This window comes from Drosophila simulans, chromosome 2L, assembly GCF_016746395.2.
Source record: "Drosophila simulans strain w501 chromosome 2L, Prin_Dsim_3.1, whole genome shotgun sequence".
In the NCBI taxonomy this organism is placed as follows: domain Eukaryota; kingdom Metazoa; phylum Arthropoda; class Insecta; order Diptera; family Drosophilidae; genus Drosophila; species Drosophila simulans.
The window spans coordinates 12,579,221-12,604,071 of NC_052520.2; the positions used below are offsets into that span (position 1 = coordinate 12,579,221).

General features: G+C 42.7%; 2 protein-coding genes across 19 annotated transcripts; one reads left to right on the top strand and one right to left on the bottom strand.

Annotated features, from left to right (window-relative positions):
- Positions 1 to 3: 3 nt before the first annotated feature.
- Positions 4 to 9,275, bottom strand: LOC6732127 (PIH1 domain-containing protein 1). Of its 2 annotated transcripts, none has more exons than XM_016178345.3 (5): positions 9,054 to 9,275; positions 8,855 to 8,966; positions 1,002 to 1,642; positions 790 to 933; positions 4 to 722 (listed from the first exon to the last, which is right to left on the bottom strand). In XM_016178345.3, the coding sequence occupies exons 1-5, from the start codon at positions 9,120 to 9,122 to the stop codon at positions 687 to 689; spliced, it is 1,002 nt and encodes a 333-aa protein (XP_016024791.1). In that variant the 5' UTR covers positions 9,123 to 9,275; the 3' UTR covers positions 4 to 686. The 2 variants fall into 2 exon arrangements, with proteins under 2 accessions (XP_016024791.1, XP_016024790.1); XM_016178344.3 differs by lacking the exons at positions 4 to 722; positions 790 to 933; positions 1,002 to 1,642 and adding exons at positions 1,735 to 1,889; positions 1,990 to 2,864; positions 3,209 to 5,437.
- Positions 6,403 to 22,755, top strand: LOC6732128 (multidrug resistance-associated protein 1). Of its 17 annotated transcripts, none has more exons than XM_016180046.2 (13): positions 6,408 to 6,621; positions 9,888 to 10,017; positions 10,091 to 11,602; positions 11,739 to 11,876; positions 12,005 to 12,151; positions 13,210 to 13,294; positions 13,355 to 14,174; positions 14,242 to 14,612; positions 15,497 to 15,717; positions 20,621 to 20,838; positions 20,902 to 21,408; positions 21,465 to 21,846; positions 21,911 to 22,755. In XM_016180046.2, exons 2-13 carry the CDS (start codon positions 9,964 to 9,966, stop codon positions 22,100 to 22,102), a joined length of 4,647 nt encoding a protein of 1,548 aa, XP_016024792.1. In that variant the 5' UTR covers positions 6,408 to 6,621; positions 9,888 to 9,963; the 3' UTR covers positions 22,103 to 22,755. The 17 variants fall into 17 exon arrangements, 16 of the variants coding, with proteins under 16 accessions (XP_016024794.1, XP_016024797.1, XP_016024792.1 ...); XM_016180052.2 differs by lacking the exon at positions 15,497 to 15,717 and adding an exon at positions 16,481 to 16,701; XM_016180049.2 differs by lacking the exon at positions 15,497 to 15,717 and adding an exon at positions 18,163 to 18,386.
- The last annotated feature ends 2,096 nt before the right edge of the window (positions 22,756 to 24,851 follow it).

Consider the following 24,851-nt stretch of genomic DNA (forward strand, 5'->3'; position numbering starts at 1 on the left):
TAATTTAGTTAATTAAAGAGCTTTATTTTATTGTAATATATTTACTAATTTTATTAGTAACTGAAAAAAGGGGGTTGAATGGATTTTCTATTTATTCAAATGCTTTCTTAATAGTACACACTTTATTTCCTGTTCCTTCATATATGTAGATTAGAAAGCGGTTTCTAAGATTTAGTAATGTTTTTTTTTTTGTGGTTTGTTTTCCTGGATTGAGTTTAGTGCTTTCATGTTTTATTTTAACTTTCCAAAAGGATTTGTTATTCAATATTTTCAGGTTGAGCTTTCTTTGGTAGTGAAAGTATAAGTATTATATATAATACTTAATGAAACAAATTTTGTTTCATACTTATGAAAATACTTATACTTTCACTACCAAAGAAAACACACAACTTGAAAATATTGAATAACAAATCATTTTGGAAAATTAAAATAAAACATGAAAGCTCTAAACTCAAAACACGAAAACCAACCAAAAAAAAAAAAACCAATTAAAAAATCTTTGAAACCGCTTTTTAATCTACATATATGGAGGAACAGGAAATAAAGTACTATTAAGAAAGCGAAGTCAATATAATCTGATATCATTTGAATAAATAGAACATCCATTCAACATCCATAAATAACTCGTAAAATTTGCGCCTTTATTAACATTATCACAGCGGCCATTATTCAGTCATGTGCCCTTTTTAGTTACTGAACACGGGAATGCGCACATGAAGCATCTAAAAAATGGGAAGAAAGAACAGAAATTAAAGATTTGAATCCTCCAAATTTGGTGCACTGCATCACCTTGGTGGTCTTATCGAACAGAGCTTGGGCACGATCCTGCTGCAGACGGTAGTTGACGAATTTGTCGAACACATAGCCATACTTGTAGGTTTCCACCACGATACGATCCTCGCCGACAACGAGACTGAACTCCTGCGAAGAAACCTGCGAAGTAAAAGGGGAATTTCGACATAAATACACTTTATTTGTCTGTGCATCCATTATAAAATTACGTAGTTGGGCAGGTAGATCTCAGCATGGATTTCGACAACGGACTCGTCACGAACTCGACCACTAAGTTTGTACTGTATGTCCAGTAAACCGCCTGCAGACTGTCGACTCTTCCTTATGGCAGCAGCATCCTTCTCGTCGATCTCCTGCACCAGTTTCCCGGAATTTTCCGGTGCCACAGCCCCATCCCGGTCGTTAAGAGCAGCAGAAAGGCCGGACGCAGACTGGGCCCTTTTCATATCTTCGTTGCGCACACGATGAGTTACCAGAGTGCCGATGAACTTGCGATTGTTCAGAATAATGGTCTTTTCCATGTTGAGCTGCACATTATACTTTTCGCTCATCGCCTCAATGACAATTTGCATAAAGAAGTTCTTGAAGAGCTGCGACTTCTGGATCTTGACCAGAAACTTTGGGTTGATAGCGATGTCACAGACATCGACGGTCTTATCGGAACGATCCTTCGTGAGTCTGGGATCTGAGATGCTCATGGGCACGCGATAGGAGCCAGGAGTTGGGGATTCCAGTATGCCGATCAGTTCCTCCTCGGTGAGATCCTGAGGTGCTGGAACTTCCACAGCCTGGCACACGTTAATGAAGAACTTCTCATCACTGTTTGTCTTGAAACTTTTCACGCAGATTCCTAATGGGAAAAAGACAAAAAAGTTGGCTTTTAATAAAATGCCTTGTTATCTGCAAAGTTTCTGCCAGCTAATAAATATGAAGGTGAGGTGATTCTATTGTATGGGCCATTGCGGAAGCAAAACGCTTTGTTTTATTTTGGCTTTTGGATTCCATATACAATCTTATACAATATGCTTAGCATTCAATTATGATTTCAAGCCGGGATAGATTTTTGTATGATCCGGCCACGCGATCTCGCTGATTGCCTATAAATAAAGATAAGTTTCGTTGTCAGTTGAAGATAGAAGAACTTGGGTTTCCTTTAGGTTTTCAGCTACTTTTGGCTTGGGAAAATGTTGTTCTCACCTTAAGCTCATCGAAAGCCTGCTTGGCTAACCAGTGAAAGACAGGACTTTTCCATTCTCGCGCTATGGATTGAATTTCCTTATCGCTTTTGAAATTATTGCCTGCATGGGTTTTAAGTGTGCTATGGTACCTTTCCCAAAGGTAGACCATGCTGCGGATCTTGTAGAGCCACAAGTGATTTGGAACGCCACGTATCAAGTCCTGCAACTGTTCCAATCGCTCATTAGACAAACTGTGGAGGAACTTTTCGTTCATCAGTATGAAAATCGAACGCATGTTGCGGTAGTGGCTAAAGGTGTTCTTCTCCAGACCCATGTGGCCTGATTTAAAAATCTGATTGATCGCCTTTACGGTCATCGGTTTGCGGCCGATGGGAGCAAAGCGGTGGCGCAGATTGCGGTCGCCGAACTTCTCCAGCTTTTTGTTAATCTCGCTGCCGCACCACTTGTAATCCCGCCACCAGGGGAACCAGTCCTTGTAGTTATTGGTTCTATAGATTTTGGTCCATTCCTTGCGCAGCTGGGTGCGCACCTTCTTCCTGGAACTGCGTCCTTTCCACTTGGACAGGACACCAGATCGGTTCGAGTCCAGAGATTCGGCATCGGACATTTCCTCCTCTTCCGCATCACTTTCGTCTTCATTAACATGGCCATCGTCGGTGGCATATATGTTAGTGTTGTAGATGGGCGTTTGCTCGAAGAAGGTCACCGCGTATGACTGCTCCTCCGGCTGTGGCAGCTCCTTGGTATTGCTGTTGATATAGGGCAGACTTATGCCGCTTATAATGAAGCTGCGATCTGTTTCCGCTCTCTGGCGTTTTGGCTCGGCTTTGGTAGCCCCCCCTAACTTTGGAGTCTCCGCTTTTCTTTTTTGCCCTGCAAAATTGAACATGTATTGTTTTGTGGGAATACCCGATAAGTTAGGAATGCAAACCAAACAAAAACACATTTATGACTTGCTTCTTGAAGTATGAAGTACAGTTGGTAACTTCGAATAGGGTTTAAAAACCAAGAAAACTAGTTTCAAGACTGGTTTATCGAAAATTCTTGAAGATCCTTATTTTAAGGTATTTAAAAAAATATATATATAATTTTAACGGGTTTGCATTCCAAATCTTGCTTTGAAATCATCTATTCACTTTAAAACCAATACAAAAGCTTTATTAGCTAGCTTGTAATTGGTCTGTTTAAAATTAGAATTTATTAAGATTATCCCTTACCAGCGAGTGGTTTCGCCATGGCCGCGTTGATCTTGGTTGCCTGTGGTTTTGGTTTGTTTACCGGCTGACCAGGTTTGGATGCACCAGGATTGGTGTTCACAGGTTTGTTTTGTTGCGGTGCACGATTGTCGTGTGGAACCGTCGACTTCTTGACATTTTTGTTTGGAACACCTGGATTCACATTTCGTGTTTGAGACGTGGTTGAATTGGACCTGGGTTGATTGGGAGTCCCAGCACTGATGCGATTTGGCACTACCCTACCAGGATTTACATTTTTATTGATTTTACGATTTGAATTAGTTCCATCTTGTATGGGAGCCCCAGAATGGGCCCCTCTTGGTGCAGCTTCATCAGCATTTGGTGCGCTTCGTCTGTTTTGATTGGGACCCATGGGTCTGTTAGAACTCGTGTCGCGGCCACGATTTCCAGAACCCGATCTACGGGGAATAGTGTGTTGATAGTTCGGTGGAAAATTAGGGTTATTTGAGCCTTGGAATGTGTCATCCTCCCTTGGGGGAAAGCGTAGGGTGTCACCGCCACGCGAAGAGTTGTTTCGCTGATTGAAGTTGTCGTTTAGGTTGCGTCGATCGAGTTCTGGATCAAACTGGCGCCTCATGCCCTCAAAGTTACGATCATTGCGATTGTGTCCATATGAATTACGATCATCGATGTTATGATCTTGGTTGTTGTGTTGGTTACCCCTGGAGTAACGATTGAATTCACGTTCTTCATACTGATCATCATTCATAAGTGCATCATTTGTGTCATCGATGAAATCTGCATCTTCAAGTAATTCGCGTTCATCGGGTACATAGTCGTCCATATCATGGTGATCTAGATCTAAATCTAGATCCTCTTCTTCGTCAATCCAGTCGGTGCGACGTAGTATTATTTGATTGTCATTCACAATACGCTGGTAATTGTGCCTCTTTTGGGGTCCACGGTTTCCACCAGCCAGGTTAGCGTTCACATTACGTGGATATGGTGGTTGTTGTGGGTGCGCTTCAGGCGAACGGAATCGATCTCTGGGCAACTGATTGCCGTCATCGCATATAGCATTTCGATCCAAGTTGGTTTGCTGATTGGAAACGAAGTTCTGATTACCATGCCTGCGATTGTTGTTTACTTGGGAATGATCATAGTTTGGCATCTGACCACGATAGTTGATATGGTTATTTGGTCCTTGAAAACGTTGGTTATTAAAGTTTCGGTTCTCGTCAAAAGTTTTGCGATTGAATTGTGCATTCGCATTACGATTGTTTTGGTTATGTCCTTGATGGAATGTTTGGTTGTTAACATTACGATTATTGCGATTGAATTCATCATTGACTGCATTACGATTGTGATTAAATTCCTGCTCGTTATCATTTCGGATATTCCGATTGAATTCTTGCGGATTGGCATTACGATTATAGCGATTGAAATCCTGTGGATTTTGATTTCTATTGGAACGATTGAAATCCTGTGGATTTTGATTTCTATTGGGACGATTGAAATCCTGTGGATTTTGATTTCTATTGGGACGATTAAATTCCTGGGGGTTTTGATTTCTATTGGAACGATTGAAATCCTGGTGGTTTTGATTTCTATTATTGCGATTGAATTCCTGGGCATTTGTATTTCTATTTGGACCACGAAATTCCTGTGGATTAGGACGTGAACCCTCATTTCGGTTGAAATTTGGATTTACATTGCGATTATTTTGATTGAATTCACTTCTGTCCATATTTCGATTATTTCGATTAAAGTCCTGCGCATTCGCATTACGATTGCGATTGAATTCAGCCGGTTTCAGGCCAGGATTATTGCGATTTCCTGGTCCAGTATTCCTATTGATTGGCTCTCGCTGTTCCACAACTCCACGATTGTTGTCTGCGAAGTTGTCCTCCCTCTGACGATTATTCGAACGCGATCGGTCCTTGTTAGCCGGTGAGTTATTCATCCTGGCGCTGTGCCAATCAATGTTCCGCGGCGGCGACGGAGTGCGTGGACGCGACCCGACGTCGTCGTAGCTATCCACCGCTTCCTCGATGGCCCGGAGCACCTTCTTGTCCACCACATCCTGGTGACTGTCGCCCAGCTCGACGCTGAGGCGGAACCTCTGGCGCTGGAAATGGCGCAGGTTGAACTTGGGCACATTGAAGGTGCGCTGCGCCATGGCGTTGGCCAACACCCGACTGGCGCCCAGGTCGCGGAGAAATTGGCGCCGATTGTCCAGCTCGCTGTTGCCTATTTTCATGGTAACACACATGAAATTTAAAATTTAAAAAAGCAGACACGTTTTGGGTTAGAGCTATGTGGTCACGTTTAGCACACCAATTTCAATCTTATCTACTCATAACAGTAATGCTCGCTGAAAATATGCATACAAATTTTATTTTTAAATGCATAATAGATTTGCTTTATTTTGCATTTCTTCCCACCATTTAATTGCTTTAATAAATTGTGAAAAAATAAAAATAATAATTTCAATATCATTTATACTTGATTGCCTTTTCAGTCGTTATCAAACTGCTGACTAAGTTTGATGTTTGAGTTTTTGTCAATCTATAAACTAATCACTGCCACTATCTCATATTTTAAATTAAACATCTGCCTTAATTGATTAGATTAGCAATTCTATCAGAATTTTATGTGTAATTTCGATATGCAGAGCAGCAAATCCTGTCCTGGTAGTTGGTCTAGAAGCAACTGAGCACTTCCATTGAGATTATACATTTATACACAATAAACTGATAATCAAGTGAAGTCCGGCGTACAAACTAAATAGGTATGGTCATGCTTATACCAAAATCGTGAAGAATTCGCAACAAACACCCATTGAATGCTCTCAATTGTATGACTACCGTTGATATCGTTATCATTTGGGCCAACTTTTGTTGCTCTTGCGACAACAAAACGTTTAAGAGTCGCGTCGTCGTGTGTTCGCCATATGGGTGTTCAGAATAATTTCACCAGAGCAGGAAAATATGGCTATGCGGCACTTAAATTCAGGGAAGAGAGTCGCTATCTTTCAGCTGGCTTTTATTCTAGCCCAAACTTGGCATTAAAGGAGAGTCGGGGGCTTTTTTGTTGGCATGGGGTTTTTTAATTGATCGGGCGGCCAGGCAGCGCCACAAAAAGAGCCAAGTGAAACGCTCTCTCCGAGGTGGCGCTATTATCTCATTTTTGTTTTTTGAGCACGGAAAACAAATAAGTTTGTTCGCAGCGCTCGCTACGAATTCAGTTGGCTTTTTTGCTCGTAACGAGCCGGTTGTCCGTCGATTTCTAAAAGTGCTCCGCCGACGCTGCCCACCATCCAAACAGCGATCCGACCTCAACCGCTACGGCTCGTTTTGTTTCGATTCGATTCTATTCACTTCGAAACCCCATACGATTCGTTTGAATCGCAGCGAGTTTTTCTCTACGTAGAGGTAATTATAAGTGACATTTCAGTCGCATCGATATCGCCAACAACAACAGCAGCAGCACCACCACCACCACCGTCCATTTTTGATACCCTTGTTGATATGTGGTTGTTGGATTCCGCCAAAGCGGAACAAGTGTGCCAGTGTGCGTTCGTATCTATGTGATGTGTATCTGTGTGTCCACATTCTTTGCCTGAAATTGTGAAATTTCCGAAAGGCTCCAGAATATCCCGCGCAAACATTCCTCAGCAAACGAAAGAAATACGAAAAAAACAATTACGAGAAATTGATGATTCACATTCAAAATAGTTTGATAATAACCATTAGTGTTTTGTCATGCTCGCAGCGCGATTATTTAATTGATAACAGAAAAAATGTAAAAATTGGAGTGCGCAAGGTTGTCATTTGAAGTTAATTGCCTCGTGGGCTCCACTGACGTCACAGGCCTTGAAAGATGGCCTACGGTCTGTAGTTTCGACAGCTTCTCTTCTCCCAGCCCGATGCTAATCAAGCTCCAAAGAATCAGAATCAGCAGCAAGTGGAGCAAACAAGTGGGCGATAAGGAGCAATATACAGGGATTACGATGTGCAATTCATAACTGGAGTAACTACACACAAACACACAATGGAAGAGTCTAGTAGGGGGGCACAGGCAGCACACACGATAAGGTTCAGCTGTGGGGTCCCCGATAAGGAGCCGTCGTAGAATCGTTCTCTCTATAGGGAAGTTGCTTTTTCCAGAGTGTGCACACTTGGCTAAATGCAGCCAGTCAGCGTTATCTCAGCTTTTCCCTATTAATAAAGTCATCAAGTGTCGAGTGTCGTTGATATTCTCTAAATAAATCACTCTTCTTTGGCGGTGTAAACAATTAATGCCGGCTGGCATGATCTGATCCAGAACAAACAAACAGTCAGGTTGTGAAGAGAGTGGCGTTTTTTGCTGAGAAAAAGTCATGTTTCCGCCTCGATTTTATGGTGCAGCCAAGAGATCTCCATTCCATTTCGCTTAGCATCTCATCGTGACTCGACGTTTTTGTTTTTAAAGAGAAATTTCGCTTGGGTGTAAAGGCAAAACACACATTTCGTACAATTGAAATATTAGGTTTTGTAAGGGGCTTTTCGACTGCCGATTGTTTAGTGTGCTTATATAATCGCTGCGGGAACAGGTTTCGCCGTTAATTATATCGAACTGAAAATACTCGTTTCAGATGTGTTAGAATTTTATCTAAAGCCAAATGGTTTAAAACACATGCGTGTGTACGGGGCAAACAAGTTTTTGGCGCCCATAAAATGTGACTAGCCCAACGCCTTAAACGAAATTTGGCGGCTCCGTTCAAGATTAGCTTAAAGTTTCTCATTCTTTCTTTTTAGTTTTTTTTTTCGTATCTCTGCTGTTCAAGTTAGTTCTTCTTCGGGGCGGGGAAACCCGTTTTCGTCGCACATTTGTCATTGGCATTGAACAATCGCTGGACAATAAACTATCGCTTCAAGTGGGCGCGATGAGACCTTCCTCCAAGTGGCCCTGGACATGTAAACACTTATCTGCCGTAGCGCACAATAACGAGGGCTAGATTACAAAACTCAGTACTAACTACCCGCGCCCAACCCTCTTTTTGTTTCAATGGTATAGATAGTTTGTCAAATAATAGTGTGCATAGGAATTAAACTGATTTGGCTGGATAATTGGTTGTAACTGAACAGTACATGCATTAAAAACAAATGTAATGCCTTTGTTTTGACCAAATTATCCATTAGTTAAGTGCAAAATACTAATTAATAACCATTAAAAGATTTGGTTAAATGGATTCTATGAAGTTAAATATAAAAAAACAGTGTGGACAAACTATAGTTAACTCAGGGAATTAATTTACAAATTTAGAGCAATTGATTAAATATTGAATAGAAGTAATAATCAGATATGTTTTAAATATTTGTAATTTGTTTTTAAAGTCTTGTCTAATGGTTAGGATCGGTTTTTCTGTCCTATGACGTGTTCCGTTCGCGTGCTTTTGTTCGCCTTATCGCGGGATCACTGTACCGATTAGGCGCAATCGACGTCGACGTGAGATGCTTATCATGTTGACATGGTTCCGCGCTCGCAGAGATTACTGTGCACACAAGTGCTAAGTAGACCATAAACCCAGAGTCATGCCTACTAGCTGGCTGGAATCTCCGGTTAGATTCTCCGCGCCACCGGCAGCCATGTGCAGCTCCGGCTGTTGCGATGGACGCCACTCACCTGCGGTCGGCTGGACAATTAGCGAGTCCCGCGGCGGCGGCTTCTGCTGCGGGCCGCTGCCACCCGGATCGGCGCCTCCGAAGAACTGGTTAATGTTGTCCTCAAACTCGTTCTGCATTTAGAAAATGAAAAAACAAAACAAGTTCATCTTTAGTGGCGCAGATGTTTCCTCACATCGCACTTCTTAAGTTTTGCTTACCCGCACAAAGCGCAGGTTCTGGTCGCGAAAATTGTCGTTGCCCTCAATGAAATTGGAACGACGCGACATTTTGCTGCACAATTTCACTTGTTAGTTACGAGTAAATCAAATGCAAATGCTATTTTTGCGTATTGCGACGAGCGAAAAACACAATTTTTATTTGCCAGAATGGAGCTGTCAACTCGATTAAAATGGAAACTAATGTGACAGTGTGACCGCTGGTGGAAAATCATTTAAAGCCATGCAATAAGCAAAAAATACTAGATAGGCGTTTTCCCTGTACAGGGTGCTCATTAATAAATCAAAATAATTAATTAATAAGAATTTTCGAGAATAATTGCAATAAATTTCTATATCTAACGTTAAAAGCTTAATCAAAATTTAAGAAGTACATTTGTATTTGTGCATTAATAAAAAATAAATTAAGTGATACGAGTTTTTGAGAAAATTTGCTAGAAATTTCTATATCAAACGTTACAAGCTTAATCAAAATTTAAGAAGTTCATATGTATTTGTGCTGTTGCAAATGCGATTGATTTCTACTTGTTTCTACTAACTTTTCCAAGTAACTGTATTTTAATAATTTGTGTACCAAAATTACAAGTGTTATTTAAATCAATGTAAGCATTTGAAATAACACGCAGTGCAGAAGCATACCCTCATTTACCATTCGACACCCACTGTTCCCGCGAAATACCAGAAAAATACCAGCGCTAGGTGGTGCACCCAACTTTCCCACTGTTGCGATTAGCGGTTGTTGTAGTTGTGCGGCTTGGGAAGGAACAGCTGTTGGCCAGAAAATATAGATCCGTTTGTTTCCTTGCCGCTTTACAGTTACCACATCGCCCGATATAGCATACACATATAGACCAGTTGCACGTGGAGGAGGTTGCCGAGCAGTCGAGTAACCATGGCGGAGGACACTAGTTCGCCGATGGACAGATTCTGCGGATCCACGTTCTGGGTGAGTGCATCAGCAGTGGTGTTCAATTCGAATGCATATGTAAATGTATGGTTTCTGTGTGTCCAACGAACAGAACGCAACAGAGACATGGTATACCAACGATCCGGACTTTACGCCCTGCTTTGAGCAAACGGCCCTGGTCTGGACACCCTGCGCCTTCTACTGGGCGTTCGTGATCTTTGACTTTTACTACCTGAAAGCGAGTTTGGACAGGAATATACCCTGGAACAAGCTAAATGTGAGCAAAGCGCTGGTCAATCTGGGCCTGCTGGTAATCACTGCCCTGGACCTGATTATGGCGCTGGTCAAGAAGGGCGGCGACTCTGAGCTGCCGCTCTACGACCTGGATGTCTGGGGTCCCATCATCAAGTTCGCCACCTTCCTGTTGGTCTTCATATTCATCCCGCTGAATCGGAAATATGGCGTGCAGACCACCGGATGTCAGTTCATCTTCTGGTTCCTGCTCACTGTGCTGTCGATTCCCCGCTGCCGCACTGAAGTGCGCCTGGACGCGGAACGCCAGAAGATTCTGAATTCGCAACAGCCCTCCGAGCAGGACTTTTCCTGGGAGGAGTATCAGTTCGTTAGCTTCTTCATCTTCTTCACCTTCACCAGCATCATGCTGATCCTGAATTGCTTTGCGGACGGAATGCCCAGACAAACCAAGTACCAGAGGGGTGAGAACGAGATTCCCGAGCTGTCAGCCAGTTTCCTTTCCCGCATCACCTATCAGTGGTTCGACAAAATGGCCCTCAAGGGCTATCGCAACCCGCTGGAGGAGAAGGATCTGTGGGACCTGAGGCCCCAGGACAGCTGCTCCGAGGTCATGCCCATCTTCGCACACCACTGGAACCAGAACGTGCGCAAGAACTACAAGAACAAGGCGCGCGTAGAACCCAAGGCGCAGTTTAGCAATGGCAACGTGACCTTTGAGAATCCCCACGGTGAGAAGAATGGCCGCAAGAAGGGCATGGCCAGTATTATGCCGCCAATTTACAAGTCCTTCGGAGGCGTCTTTCTGTTCGGCGCCCTGATGAAGTTGTTCACCGACACCCTGACATTTGCCCAGCCCCAAGTCCTCAGCTTGATCATCAGCTTCGTTGAGGCCCAAGAAGCCGAGCCCGAATGGAAGGGTATCCTATACGCTGTCCTGCTTTTCGTTTTGGCCGCTGCCCAGACCTTTATTCTTGGCCAGTACTTCCACCGCATGTTCATTGTTGGACTGCGAATCAGGACAGCTTTGATCAACGCCATTTACCGCAAGGCCCTGCGCATTTCGAACTCCACCAAAAAAGAATCCACCGTGGGCGAGATCGTCAACCTGATGGCCGTGGATGCCCAGCGATTCATGGAACTGACCACCTACCTGAACATGATCTGGTCGGCGCCACTGCAGATCGGTCTGGCCCTGTATTTCCTTTGGCAGCAACTGGGACCGTCTGTGCTTGCCGGTTTGGCTGTGATGATTATCCTAATCCCTGTGAACGGAGTGATTGCCAGTCGCATCAAGACCTATCAGATCAGACAGATGAAGTACAAGGATGAGCGTGTTAAGTTGATGAACGAAGTACTGAGTGGCATTAAGGTGAGTGGTCCCAGGACTAGGGCTTACTAGGATTAGAAGCCTAATCCCTTAAGTACAACAATTATCCTCTGTCATGCTGATTGCTGTCAGAAGTCGATGCTGGATTCTTGGTTAATCGTCTTTGTAATCCACTTAGGTGCTCAAATTGTACGCCTGGGAACCGAGTTTCGAGAAGCAAGTGCTGGACATCCGTGACAAGGAGATTGCGACGCTGCGCTCCACTGCCTACTTGAACGCGGGCACTTCGTTCTTGTGGTCCTGTGCACCATTCCTGGTAAGATATGCCAGCCCTGCAGGGCTCTGAGTCCTCCGAGATTTCTTTACAGCTGACTGAGATGAGTTGGACGTGTAGCATTGGACTAATCTGGCAAATATATGTACTTCGTGTCCGAACAAACAAAGGTTTCCTTGGTCACGTTCGCCACTTACGTGCTAACTAGCGAGGCGAATCAGCTGAGCGTCGAGAAGGTGTTAGTCTCAATCGCCCTCTTCGACCTCATGAAACTCCCGCTGACCATCCTGCCCATGCTGAGTGTTGACATAGCCGAGGTACGGCTCTCGCGAGATGGCGATGGACTAACAACCTCTTCGGCTGTGGTGCACCTCCGCCTCTCCTATATCCATCAACTTCAGATCAAGGATCAAGAACGAACATTTTATCAACGCCTTAAACGAAATTGTGTATTATCTTTTAGGTTTCATTAGTTACATTCGCCACTTACGTTTTAATCGATGAAAATAACGTGCTTGATGCCACCAAAACCTTTGTCTCATTATCATTATTCAACATTCTACGATTTCCGCTAACAATGTTGCCCATGCTGATCACCAACCTGGTGCAAGTAAGTTACGCCCGATTGCAATACCAATTACTACCACTCTAGTCGATCACAGTGGGGCTGAGGGATTCCACCTATCTTATCACTTTTGACGATGCCCGGCGCCACTGTGATCGTCGATTTTGTGCCGTTTTGTGATTGTGATTTATGTTTATTTACTTAATTTGAATTCTTTTTTAGCCAAATCGAATTTACACCGAAATGTATACCCCTAACCCAAGTTCCTTCCCCTACCCAGCATTAAATCCTTGTACTCATTTATATTGAAATTATATGCTCATCGTCACATACGCGTGGGATTGAAAGTTGTCCGAACCAAACCAGTTCCGAATGGTCATATATCTGGTGGTTGGGTATCCATTTCATCCGTTTCAATAGCAACCATTTGTTTGGGTTCCGAATATGCCCTTGCAGAGGGCATTTAAGGGGGATTTAATTAAAGGTATAACGATATTATGGAAATTTGTCTGAAAGAGAAATACGATCAATAATCAGTTGGATATTTTATGGCCCTTTTAAATAATAATTTTGTAATATGATTAACTCATCACATATTCCAATTCCTTGCCCGTCTGCAGGGGTATATAAAATCCTCGGAAGAGCCGAGTATATTCCATATTCATTCAGATTTGGATTGTTGCACCTTCCCCATCTCCACATTTTTTTTCCTTTCCCAAACCTATTACTAACATATTTTGTGTATGAAAATTTACGTATTTGGCAAAGCAATTTTAACTGATATCCCATATTGCATGTGCGAACGAATAGACGCAAGTTTCCGTGAATCGTATCAATAAGTTCCTGAACAGTGAGGAACTGGATCCCAACAGCGTTCTCCACGATTCCTCTAAACGTAAGTACATTCAAGAAGTTGGTGAAGATCTTTAAGTTCATATATTCCTTATATATACAGCCCACCCAATGAGCATTGAGAACGGCGAGTTCTCTTGGGGCGATGAAATCACGCTGCGCAACATTAACATCGAGGTGAAGAAGAGCAGCCTGGTGGCCCTGGTTGGCACGGTCGGTTCCGGCAAGTCGTCCGTAGTGCAGGCATTCCTCGGTGAAATGGAAAAACTTGCAGGCGTTGTCAACACTGTGGGCAAGTTGGCCTATGTACCGCAGCAGGCGTGGATTCAGAATGCGACGGTGAGGGACAACATCCTCTTCGGGCAGACCTACGACCGAAAGCGCTACAACAAGGTGATCGACGCCTGTGCCCTGCGTGCCGATATCGACATCCTGTCAGCCGGAGATCTCACGGAAATCGGTGAGAAAGGCATTAATTTATCAGGTGGCCAGAAGCAGCGCATCTCGTTGGCCCGCGCTGTGTACAGTGATGCCGATCTGTATCTGCTGGATGATCCTCTGAGCGCCGTGGATGCCCATGTGGGCAAGCACATCTTCGAGGAGGTTATTGGACCCAAGGGTATACTGGCACGAAAGTCTCGCGTGCTGGTCACCCATGGTGTGACTTTCCTGCCCCAGGTGGACAGCATCTATGTGATGAAGATGGGCGAGATCAGCGAGAGCGGCACATTCGATCAATTAGTCAAGAACAAGGGCGCCTTCGCCGACTTCATTATCCAGCATCTGCAGGAGGGCAATGAAGAGGAGGAGGAGCTTAATCAGATCAAGCGCCAGATCTCTAGCACCGGAGATGTCCCTGAGCTGTTAGGCACTGTCGAAAAGGCCATTAAGTTGGCGCGCACGGAAAGCTTGTCCGATTCCATGTAAGTACATCTTCATACAGGATTATAAAGTAATCATTTGACTAAATAAATTAACATTCTTTTTTAGTTCCGTTACATCCGCTGATAGTTTGATGGGCAGAGGAGGAAGTCTTCGCCGGCGAACCAAGCGACAGGACTCCCACGATTCCGTTGCCTCAGCCGCTTCCCTGAAAAAGAAGCAGGAGGTCGAGGGCAAACTGATTGAAACTGAAAAATCGCAAACCGGTGGCGTTGAGTTCGCAGTGTACAAGCATTATATCAAGAGCGTTGGCATCTTCCTATCGGTTGCCACATTGGTACTCAACTTTGTATTCCAAGCTTTCCAAATCGGCTCGAATCTGTGGCTCACCCAATGGGCTAACGATCAAAATGTCGCCAACGACACTGGCCTCAGGGACATGTATCTGGGTGTTTATGGTGCCTTCGGATTTGGCCAAGGTAAGTCCATTGTGATTCGATTTACTTTTGAAATTCTTCGTTTGAAGTTATCCTTGTTTCATGTTCGTTTTGTCCATTTGGTTGTTTTATTTTAAGTTTGTTTCGTTATAATTTTATATTTTTAAATGTATTGCATGACTTTGCTGCTTTATTTTGACCTTTATGTTTATGTTTTTTAGTTTGTATTTTTGTTTCCGCTAAATTTGTAAGAAAAATGGTTTCAAAATATTTAGACAAATTGTGTGAGGTTAAACAAAGATTATTAACTTATAAAGAAATGTTTTAAAGTTTTGTAACCATATTTATTACATATTTTTAATGTATTCTATGTTTGGTTGGGGGTTTTCATTTATGTTTTGCTTACTTAATTGCTTTATTACTTTGGCGCCAAGAGAACACATGCTGCTCAGCTTCCAGTAGGCGATTTGAATAACTTTCAGTCCCGATTAGAATACCTAACTAGCTAACACTTTCTTCGGCTTTCTACACAAAATTTATGAAAATGCACACAAATCCTAAAGCACTAACAAGACCTCAAAATAAATTAGCTTTTATATTGCTGCACGCTTGGCAAACTGAACACAAAAAGCTTTTCATATTAATAACTGCTATTAATATTATTACCACACAAAAATGTTTTGAAAATCGATTTTTTGTTATCGATCTACTTTGATTGATACAATCGATACAATCAGAACATTGTAGTCCAATCACTATACTAACGGTTCTCCTTTTGTGTGTGTATGTTTGTGTGCGTAAATGTGTTGCATAGTAACTAAACTTATTCACAAATAATTTTGTGAATACCTTCCGGCCCTACCTAATCAAAAAACTAAATTGATCGAAAAAATCGAAACACAAATCGATTAAATATCGAATTCTAGTCGCGACGAACTTCTTCTCATCCCTCGCCATCTCATTGGGTTGTCTCAAGTGCTCGCAGTTGTTACATCAGACCCTACTATACTACAATCTCCGCTGGCCAATGGAGCTCTTCGACACGACACCACTGGGAAGGATTGTCAATCGCTTCTCGAAAGATATCGATACAATCGATAATGTGCTGCCATTCAACATTCGTGTCGTCATTGGTCAGGCATATATGGTAATTGATTGGAGTTGATCCTTGCACGGCAATATTTAATCTATCTGGAATATCGGATCATTCTGTATATCATGGACCGGCTTGGCTTATCATGCACTACCATACAAAACTAATATTAACCAAACCCGTAATAATCTTCCTTCGTGCTCTTTATTTTAATGAAGCTAACTTTTTTTGAATTGCGTTGATTTTATCATGATTTTTATCATATAAATAATTAATAATGATTTAATTGTTATTTAATGTATGAGGTTGTTAAAATGAGAGCACGTCTGAATATACTTCGTCGGTGGACAAGAGGTTCTGGTAACTAATCGGCATACCCGTGTTGTCGCTCTCTCTTCGAAGTTGTTACAGGGTATCTATCCACCCTGATCCTTTCATTGGGCTGCGTTTATAGCGCCCGCTACATGCACAACGTGCTACTCCATGGCACTTTGCGTTGGCCCATGGAAATGTTCGACATCACACCTCTGGGTCGCATTGTCAACCGTTTTTCCAAGGACGTAGATACAATTGACAATACACTGCCACTCAATTTGCGGGTGGTCATTTTGCAATTGTTTGCGGTAATTATTCCCAAAAAAAAGTACAAGTCCGATACAAATCGCCATCGCCCATACTCAGATACAACTGAGTTCTGAGTACAGCTCTTCTCTGTAGGTTGTCAAAGCTTTTTAGAATGTTTTGTCCACGCTTTTGCCTAGAAAATCAATTTAAATTAAATCGAAAAAAAAAATACATTTATAATTTAACCTTCCAGTTACCTCGTACTTCTTTTGCTCTCTCACGCTGGCCCTCGGATGCATCTTCTGCTCCAAGGTGCTGCACGAGACGCTCCTGTCATATGTTTTCCGATGGCCCATGGAACTGTTCGATACCACGCCCCTCGGCCGCGTTGTCAATCGCTTCTCAAAGGACGTCGATACCATCGACAATGTCCTGCCGATGCTTTGGCGCATGGTCATCAGTCAAGCGTTTGCGGTAAATGTCTATTAAGGAGCGCGTTTCGAAGCTGCAATAGTTTAATATCCTCATTTCTTTCATTAAAAACAACAAATTGAATTGGTTCCAAGGGCAGATTTTAAAATAGTAGTACAATTAAAGATTTCAATCTTTTTTAAACCTATTGTAAGAAACGCTCTCTGCAAGAATCTGAATCTCAAGCTTTTTGTTAGATACGGTTGAAGGAAATCCTAGGGTATGTGATAGTTTGTTGTACTTCTTTATTTCAATCTACTGCAGTATTTCTTTATAACCTTTCCCTTAGAATATATTGATGATACACACACTAACTGGTTTCAATTGGCACAATCCCAATAGAAATTCCTATCCTAATGCTATGTGGCACTAACTCCAACGATCTATGTTGTGTATTTATATGTAAATATGAACACTAACCTTTTTATGGGGGCTTACACAAGCAATGTTTAGCAGCATGATCAGTTGAATCTTAAGTTCTGTATAGAAAGTTAGTTTCCCCTAACCACCAAATGTAATGCATAGCATCTAAACCGATTTACGTTACATGCAGTGCTATCCAAATATTTATCGGGCCTCGCCTTGGCCATCGGAGGACTCCATTGCTCAATGAATGTATTCAACAAGCTGCTGAACACAGGCCTCAAGTGGCCAATGGAACTGTTCGATACAACGCCATTAGGTCGCATTCTGAGTCGGTACTCGAAAGATGTCGATACGGTTGACAGTGTACTGCCCGCGATAACCGTGCAGTTGTTGAACACATGTTTCGGGGTAAAGATTGACCCTTAACCTTGCAACCTCCAACCTCCACTGCCCGATGGAAGTGGGAGAAGCTTCGATCCCAAGCCTGAAACCTAACAAAAGCTGCATACCACTAACCATGAAAACTGCACGATTCTCCTAATTTACTAATTATATTTCAAACCGCATTCTATTTAATTTCTTGCAACATCCTTAACTCTCATTCTTTCCCAAAGCATTTCACTATCAATCAAACTATCATATACCCTACCCTTCTTCACCATTTAAGCCTTATACTAGATTTCACTAGTGCCTTGCAAAATATGTTGCCTTTTATTTTGGATCAAAAGCGCCTTTACTTGATATAAGACTCATTATTCTATGCATAATAATTAGAAAACCCATATTTTGAATGTGCGAGATGTGCGAAAGGGGAACTCAAACCACTTAGGCTTAAGCCCATTCTTAATCAGGGGGCAGGGTCACCAAAAAAAAAAAACACTCTGCAGATGTACTGGTCTCAGAGCCCTAAGTGTTAAGGTTTCTTTATAAGTGGGAGCTTCTATTATGCTTTGGTTGAACGACCAGCGAGCTAAATGATAATGTAGAAGATCGCCTCATTCCGTCAGCCATTCATTCGAATATCGAGTATCCCAGACATTCACCGAGTGCTCACGGGTGCACACCTGTTCCGCTCTTCCACATTTCCGATTGTCCCAGGTGTGCTAGCCTACTTTGCGGTGGTCATCGTCTATCTGGGCGGCTTCCAGGCGGCAAAGACCATCCACAATGAGCTGCTGGCCGTCATAATCCGAGGCTCCGTGTGCCGCTTCTTCGACATCACTCCGATCGGGCGACTCTTGAATAGCTTCAGCGGCGACATGGATGTTGTCGACGAAGAGTTGCCCGCCACCATGGACTCCTTTATGACCTTTATCTTTATGGTATTTGCATAATTGATTTCGCTCATTTTTTCAGTATATTTTTCTTCCCCCCCTTTTATTGTTATTATTGATTGATAACCTTTGATTTGTAGCCCTTAAAAGAGTTACGGTTTGTACTTGCAGAACTTTCGTTGTAGAAAGATTTTGCCCACGTTTTCATTCATCTCTCTAGCATTTGATATATCTCTCTATATCTCATTTGATCTCTCTATCTCTCTATATATATATTTCTCTAAACCGCATCGAATCAAGCTAGGTCTTTGCAATTACGGCGCCGCCATATCACTTTTCACCGCCACCTTACACGCCTCATCCAGAGTTTTCCATCGACTCTTTAACAACATCATGCATTGTCCCTCCGAGTTTTTCGATACCACGCCCAAGGGTCGGATTTTGGATCGCTGCTCCAGCGATGTCAATTGCTTGGACTTGGTAATGCCGCTCAATATAAGAATGGTCATGAGCACGGCATTTCAGGTAATCTCTATATGCAGAGTTCAACGAGCATGTTTTATACTTTGATTTGTCATAAAATTTGGAATTTAAAGCATTCAATAATCAAAGTATTGGATTATGAATGTTATTATAATTTTCAGTTTTGTTATAAGGTTCAAAAAATCTTTCATCCATTTGAAAAATACCTCTTAGCAGAAGCTTTGTTTCATTTTGTATTGTCCCAAAAAGAAACCTTAACCTAGACTTAATACTAATTTGTCTTCTAACCCTTGTCCCAAATCTTGTATTCAGTCGTTCGAAAACAGATTACCAAATCTGTTTAATTTACGTTCCGATCTTATAAGGATAAATTCCCTTTGATATCCCAAGTCTTCAGCTATATAGGCAGTGTGGTTATCGTTTATCTGGGCGCCCTGATCGGTACCCGGAAAATATTTATCCAGCTATTCGGAAACATTTTGCATGCCCCACAAGCCTTTTTCGACATAAAGCCCCGGGCACGAATTCTCGATCGTTTGGCAAACGATATATACAAGTTGGATGTGGTATTGCCAGAACTAATACGCGTGTTTAACTCGCAAGTATTCCGGGTACGTTCGCTGTGACTAACCAACAATCCAAGTACTAACTAATTCCGACTAACAAATGGTATAACCATCATTGTACAAACACTCAGCACGTAGCAATTTGGAGCTCCCTGGCATTCCACATCCCTAGAGCGTAGTATGTAAATAAGTATTCGAATCCATGGGGCGGGCGCATGTTGTAATCTCGTTCTTTTGTTAATTTATCTTAAGATTACTTTTCCTGTGGTTGTCTTCCCTTTTCTTGGAATCGTATCTTGAGGGCCAAGAGACTCAGAAAACTAGAACAATTACTGCAATTTTATGTTATTCTTAGCAAAAAGTAATATATCAGAATTTTATAAGGGTAATTCTTAAATTTTCAATTAACAAATCTGCAGAAAAGTTACCAAATATATTAGCAATTTTCAAATTTAATATCCAAGTAGAATGATTAAAATTCGCTGAATTTTTTTAGTTTGAGAGCAAGTTAAGCCCGTGTTCTTTTGGGGAATTGGCTGGCCGACCTCTATACGATATTCCTACTCGAAGAGACCTTCTCGAGCATCGAATTCAGCCGGTTGGGCGGGCTATTGCTATGCCAATCGATGAGAAACCTAACTCTTCATCCATACTGAATTGCCTAATCGCAGGTTTCACGTCATTCTTTTCGGACCTGGCTCCGGCGTTGGGTAGTTTGCATGCCGCAAAAGTCCTGCACTCGATGCTCCTCGAAAATGTGCTGAGAGCACCAATGACCATGTTCGATACGACGCCGGTGGGTCGCATCTTGTCCCGATTCTCGAAAGACGTTGAATCGGTTGACCAGAAAATGCCGCAGGTCATTAATGATTGCATTTGGTGTGCATTCGAGGTAATTTCACAGCACTATGCACTAGGAACCGTCTTCAAATTGCTACAAAACATCGAAAGTAATCCCAGTGACATTAACCCTGTGCATATAAAACGACTAACTAGTCCAGATTAATAATCCTCATTAGGCGGCGCCACATGGCATCCCCTTCTCTAAATCCTTTCTTATCCCTATTTTCGACATCATTGAGTAAAGCGTTTGATCCAAAACAAAGGCAATTCCATTATAAATTTCTATTCATCATGATTTTTCTATTAACACCCTGCATTTTCCCCGCACGTATGACCTCTTCGGTTTATCTGAACAGCATATACTTACATTGCTATTTTGCTGTTGGTTAGGTCCTGGCTACCATTGTGGTTATTAGTCTGTCCACGCCAATTTTCCTGGCCGTGATCGTGCCCATCGCCTTCCTGTACTACTTCGCCCAGCGCTTCTACGTGGCCACTTCCCGGCAGCTGATGCGTCTGGAATCCGTATCCCGGTCGCCAATCTACTCGCATTTTAGCGAAACTGTCACCGGAGCATCGACTATTCGTGCCTACAATGTGGGAGATCGGTATGTATTTGGTTATCATCCAGAAATTAAATTCTAATGTTTTAATTTATTTGATTACTTTAGCTTTATTGAGGAATCTGATGCCAAGGTGGACAAGAACCAGGTTTGCAAGTACCCGTCCGTGATTGCCAACCGTTGGCTGGCCATTCGTTTGGAGATGGTGGGCAATCTGATTATTCTGTTCGCATCGCTCTTCGCCGTCCTGGGAGGTCAAACCAATCCCGGCCTGGTGGGTCTGTCGGTAAGCTACGCCCTGCAGGTGACCCAAACCCTCAACTGGCTGGTGCGCATGTCATCCGACATCGAGACGAACATCGTGTCCGTGGAGCGCATCAAGGAGTACGGCGAGACCAAGCAGGAGGCTCCCTGGGAGCTGGAGCAGGACAAGAACAAGCCCAAGAACTGGCCACAGGAGGGACGCGTTGAGTTCCAGAACTTCCAGGTGCGCTATCGCGAAGGCTTGGATCTGGTGCTGCGCGGTGTTAGTTTCAATATCAAGGGTGGCGAGAAGGTTGGCATTGTGGGTCGCACTGGTGCCGGCAAATCCAGTCTCACATTGGCCTTGTTCAGGTAAGCATTATGGCTTTTGGTTTACGTTATCATCATTAACTCTGATTTGCATTTAGAATAATTGAAGCTGCCGGTGGTCGCATCTCCATCGATGGCGTGGACATTGCCTCAATGGGTCTGCACATGTTGCGTTCCCGCCTGACAATTATCCCCCAGGATCCAGTGCTCTTCTCTGGTTCGCTGCGCATCAACTTGGATCCCTTTGAAATCAAAACCGATGACGAAATCTGGAAGGCCCTGGAGCTGTCCCATCTGAAGTCCTTTGTGAAGAGTTTGGCAGCTGGCCTGAACCACGAGATTGCCGAGGGTGGCGAGAATCTGTCGGTGGGCCAGCGCCAGTTGGTTTGCTTGGCGCGTGCCCTGCTGCGTAAGACCAAGGTCCTGGTGCTGGACGAAGCCACCGCCGCTGTGGATCTGGAAACAGATGATTTGATTCAGGTGGGTGCTTATATACTTATATACATTTAATATCATATTCATGGACTGATTTCATTTCCTATAGAAAACCATCCGAACGGAGTTCAAGGAATGCACTGTTCTCACAATTGCCCATCGCTTGAACACTATTTTGGACTCGGACAAGGTAATCGTGCTGGACAAGGGCCAGATCACCGAGTTCGCCTCGCCCACGGAGCTGCTGGACAATCCCAAGTCGGCCTTCTATAGCATGGCCAAGGACGCCAATCTAGTTTAAGATCCATGAATGTCAACGTGAAACTCCACGAAACTCAAACGGAAGAGTGAGTGCCCCAAACAAAAAACTTTAGGAATATAGATGTACGAAAAGAAAATCATTCAATGGTAGCTTTAAGCCATTTGGCACTGACAGCTCTACCTCATGGCTAGAACAAGCAACTGTGAGACAAAGCAAGCTAACAAACACAACAATGGAACAATAAGCGAAAGAAATTAGCAAATACCAACTAAATGTTCATTAGACTAAGCGAAATAATTCAAGCCAGTTGCGCCTTCGTCGGTTACGCTATGTTCGTTTTTATTATGTATATGTATTTACATATAGTCAAGTGTATTTTTCTATTGTCTATTGTACTTAGTTTTCTATGCAACATGAACCGGTAAAAGCAGGCGAGATGGCGAGTTGGAGCATAAGCCCGGAAAGAAAAAAATTACTTTTATGTATGCCACATATTTATGTACTTAAATTAACAAATCAGAAGATTGAGATACTACTTAAACTCCCTCAAGAATTTTTGCCTTCAACTGATAAGATCAGTACGAAAAACGGTCAATGTAGTTAAATCAATTTATTGAAACTTTTGTAGAATGTATACTTAAATCAAAAATAAACGACGGGAGCGAATAAGCTCAACAAAATCCCAATGAAAATTATATGTATTTTTTATGAGTTTACCTAATAAGCTGGCACTATCAATGGTGTAATAATTTCGATAAAATAAACAGTGCGTTTAGCTTTAAATGTGTTGTCATCTTCGAAATCCTTCGAACTTTCTTTACTTTCTTTTTTGACAACTTAAAGCTCGTAGCCTCACATTTTGCCTGACTAATATGGCAGCGAACGGGCCATAAATTATATTTATAAGCGCCGAAAAGCAGTCTAAACTGTTTGGAGACAATTTCCAGCCACCTATTTACCCATCCACCTTGAGATATATGTATTTATTTTAGATATTTGCCGGCAGCCACCCACTGAAAATGAGCATTCCATTTGTCTTTATTTAGGCGCGGACACAAAATGGTTGCTCCGAGGCTGCATTTATTGACAATAAACAGGTCATAAATTACGAATTGAATGGTCTGCGCATTAGAGGCCGACTTCTTTACCAAATTTTCTAAATACAAGTGCAAAAAAAAATATTTGAAAAAGTCCTTGGCCAGGCCTTACTTGCGTATTGTTTTTTTGTTCAGCTTGACAAAACGAACTTCAAAGTGAAAGTTGCAAGGCCTTTGTATTTCCCTTTTGTGGGGGCGGCTAGTGGCGGGGGGGGCGTGGCAGCGGAGTGCACTTGAAAACAAAAAGCGTAAAGTTATTAAAGGTTTTGTGTGCGCTTTGTGTGCCCGCTTTCATGTCACTTACACTTTTGGCCATGTTTCAAAGCCAGCCAGCTTTTAGCCAGCCCCTTCGCCGGCTTTCAAATGTGTGTGCTTGCCGCCTGGTCTTTCACTCGGTAATCTTGAGAATGGCTTTTGCATATATCTCGTCGCGGGTTTGGGAGCTGGGGAGCTGGGGAACGGGAGCACAAAACTTCAAGCGTGCGGCAAATTCAATTTGGAAATTTCAAATGTTTTGCTTATTTTGCAGCCCCCACATCAATGCATACATTTTCTTGTTTTTTTTGTTCTTCACTGTTTGGAAATTACATTTTTTATGAAGGGTGCCCGGCTCCCGACTCCTGGAGTGTCAATCCCCAAATTCAAGACAAGAATGGGAGGGCGTGGCACGGCACCGCCCCTTCTCGAACTCCTTTGAAAGTTGCATTGGCGAGAGTGCTCCCCCCCCCAACCCCTCAAAAAGGGGGCCAAATGAATATTTTATTGCCCGCGCATCAGAGGCAGCCGAAAGCGAGTGAAAGATTTTTGATGTATGGCAAGTTGGTGCCCAGAAATTGGCCACCCGCCGTGCAACAGCAGTCATAGGAGCCCATTGAGTAACCGGGCACAGTGGGAGCAGTGGGGAATCTACTTGGAGAGGGAACGAATTCCATAGCTCAATATGTATTTCTTATCACTGCTTTGCCCACCGTGCGGCGGAGGAACAAAATCCTTTTGTGGCGCACGGGCATCTCCCATGGTCGCTGTGGGATTGTGCGTGTCACGGAACTAAACAAAATATATTTCGAGGACCCTGCTCCAGCTCCTGGGGGGCAGGTCCTTCGCCCGGCTCACGCATCAAAGGAGCCATTTCGGATGTGCCAAAAGCTCCATGGTGGATCTCATGCGGCGCTTCATTTTCTATTGCTCTCCAGTTGTGTGCTGCATCAAAATGTTGTTTAAAAATAAACTCTCGCATATAAATATTTTCATATTTTATTTTCTGTAATCGAAAGTGTGGGCAAGGGAAAATATTCCTGCGAAGTGTGGGAAAGTCAAGGGAGTGAAAGTGCGTGTCCTTCATGAAAGGAAGCTACTTTAAATTGTATTGAAAAGTTTTAAAATGTTAAATCATTTTACTTCAAAGCTTAAACTGTTTTTTGTCACATTCAATTAAAATTTGTAAAGTATTAAATGTGTTAAGTATGTATTTTGTAAACTACAAACCTCGTTACAACACTCTCAGTAATAAAAACCAAACTTTGTTAAGCAATTAATGTTATTTACTGAACTTTTACATAACAAATAATTAATCTTTCAGTCAGTATATTTTACGCAACAATATTATATTAACTATCTATCTATTGCCAGAAATAAGAGCATATAGTTTAAGTGCAGCCCACCAAGCAAACCAGTGTTGAAGAGTTTCACAC

Coding starts and splice junctions, on each gene's coding strand:
- LOC6732128 (XM_016180049.2), top strand. CDS start 9,964: ATGGCGGAGGACACTAGTTCGCCGATGGACAGATTCTGCGGATCCACG. Junction 12,152..13,209: donor TGAGTGTTGACATAGCCGAG/GTACGGCTCTCG, acceptor GCGAACGAATAG/ACGCAAGTTTCCGTGAATCG. Junction 13,295..13,354: donor TCTCCACGATTCCTCTAAAC/GTAAGTACATTC, acceptor TTATATATACAG/CCCACCCAATGAGCATTGAG.
- LOC6732127 (XM_016178344.3), bottom strand. CDS start 9,122: ATGTCGCGTCGTTCCAATTTCATTGAGGGCAACGACAATTTTCGCGAC. Junction 8,967..9,053: donor AGAACCTGCGCTTTGTGCGG/GTAAGCAAAACT, acceptor TTCTAAATGCAG/AACGAGTTTGAGGACAACAT. Junction 1,890..1,989: donor AGGCTTTCGATGAGCTTAAG/GTGAGAACAACA, acceptor CTTTATTTATAG/GCAATCAGCGAGATCGCGTG.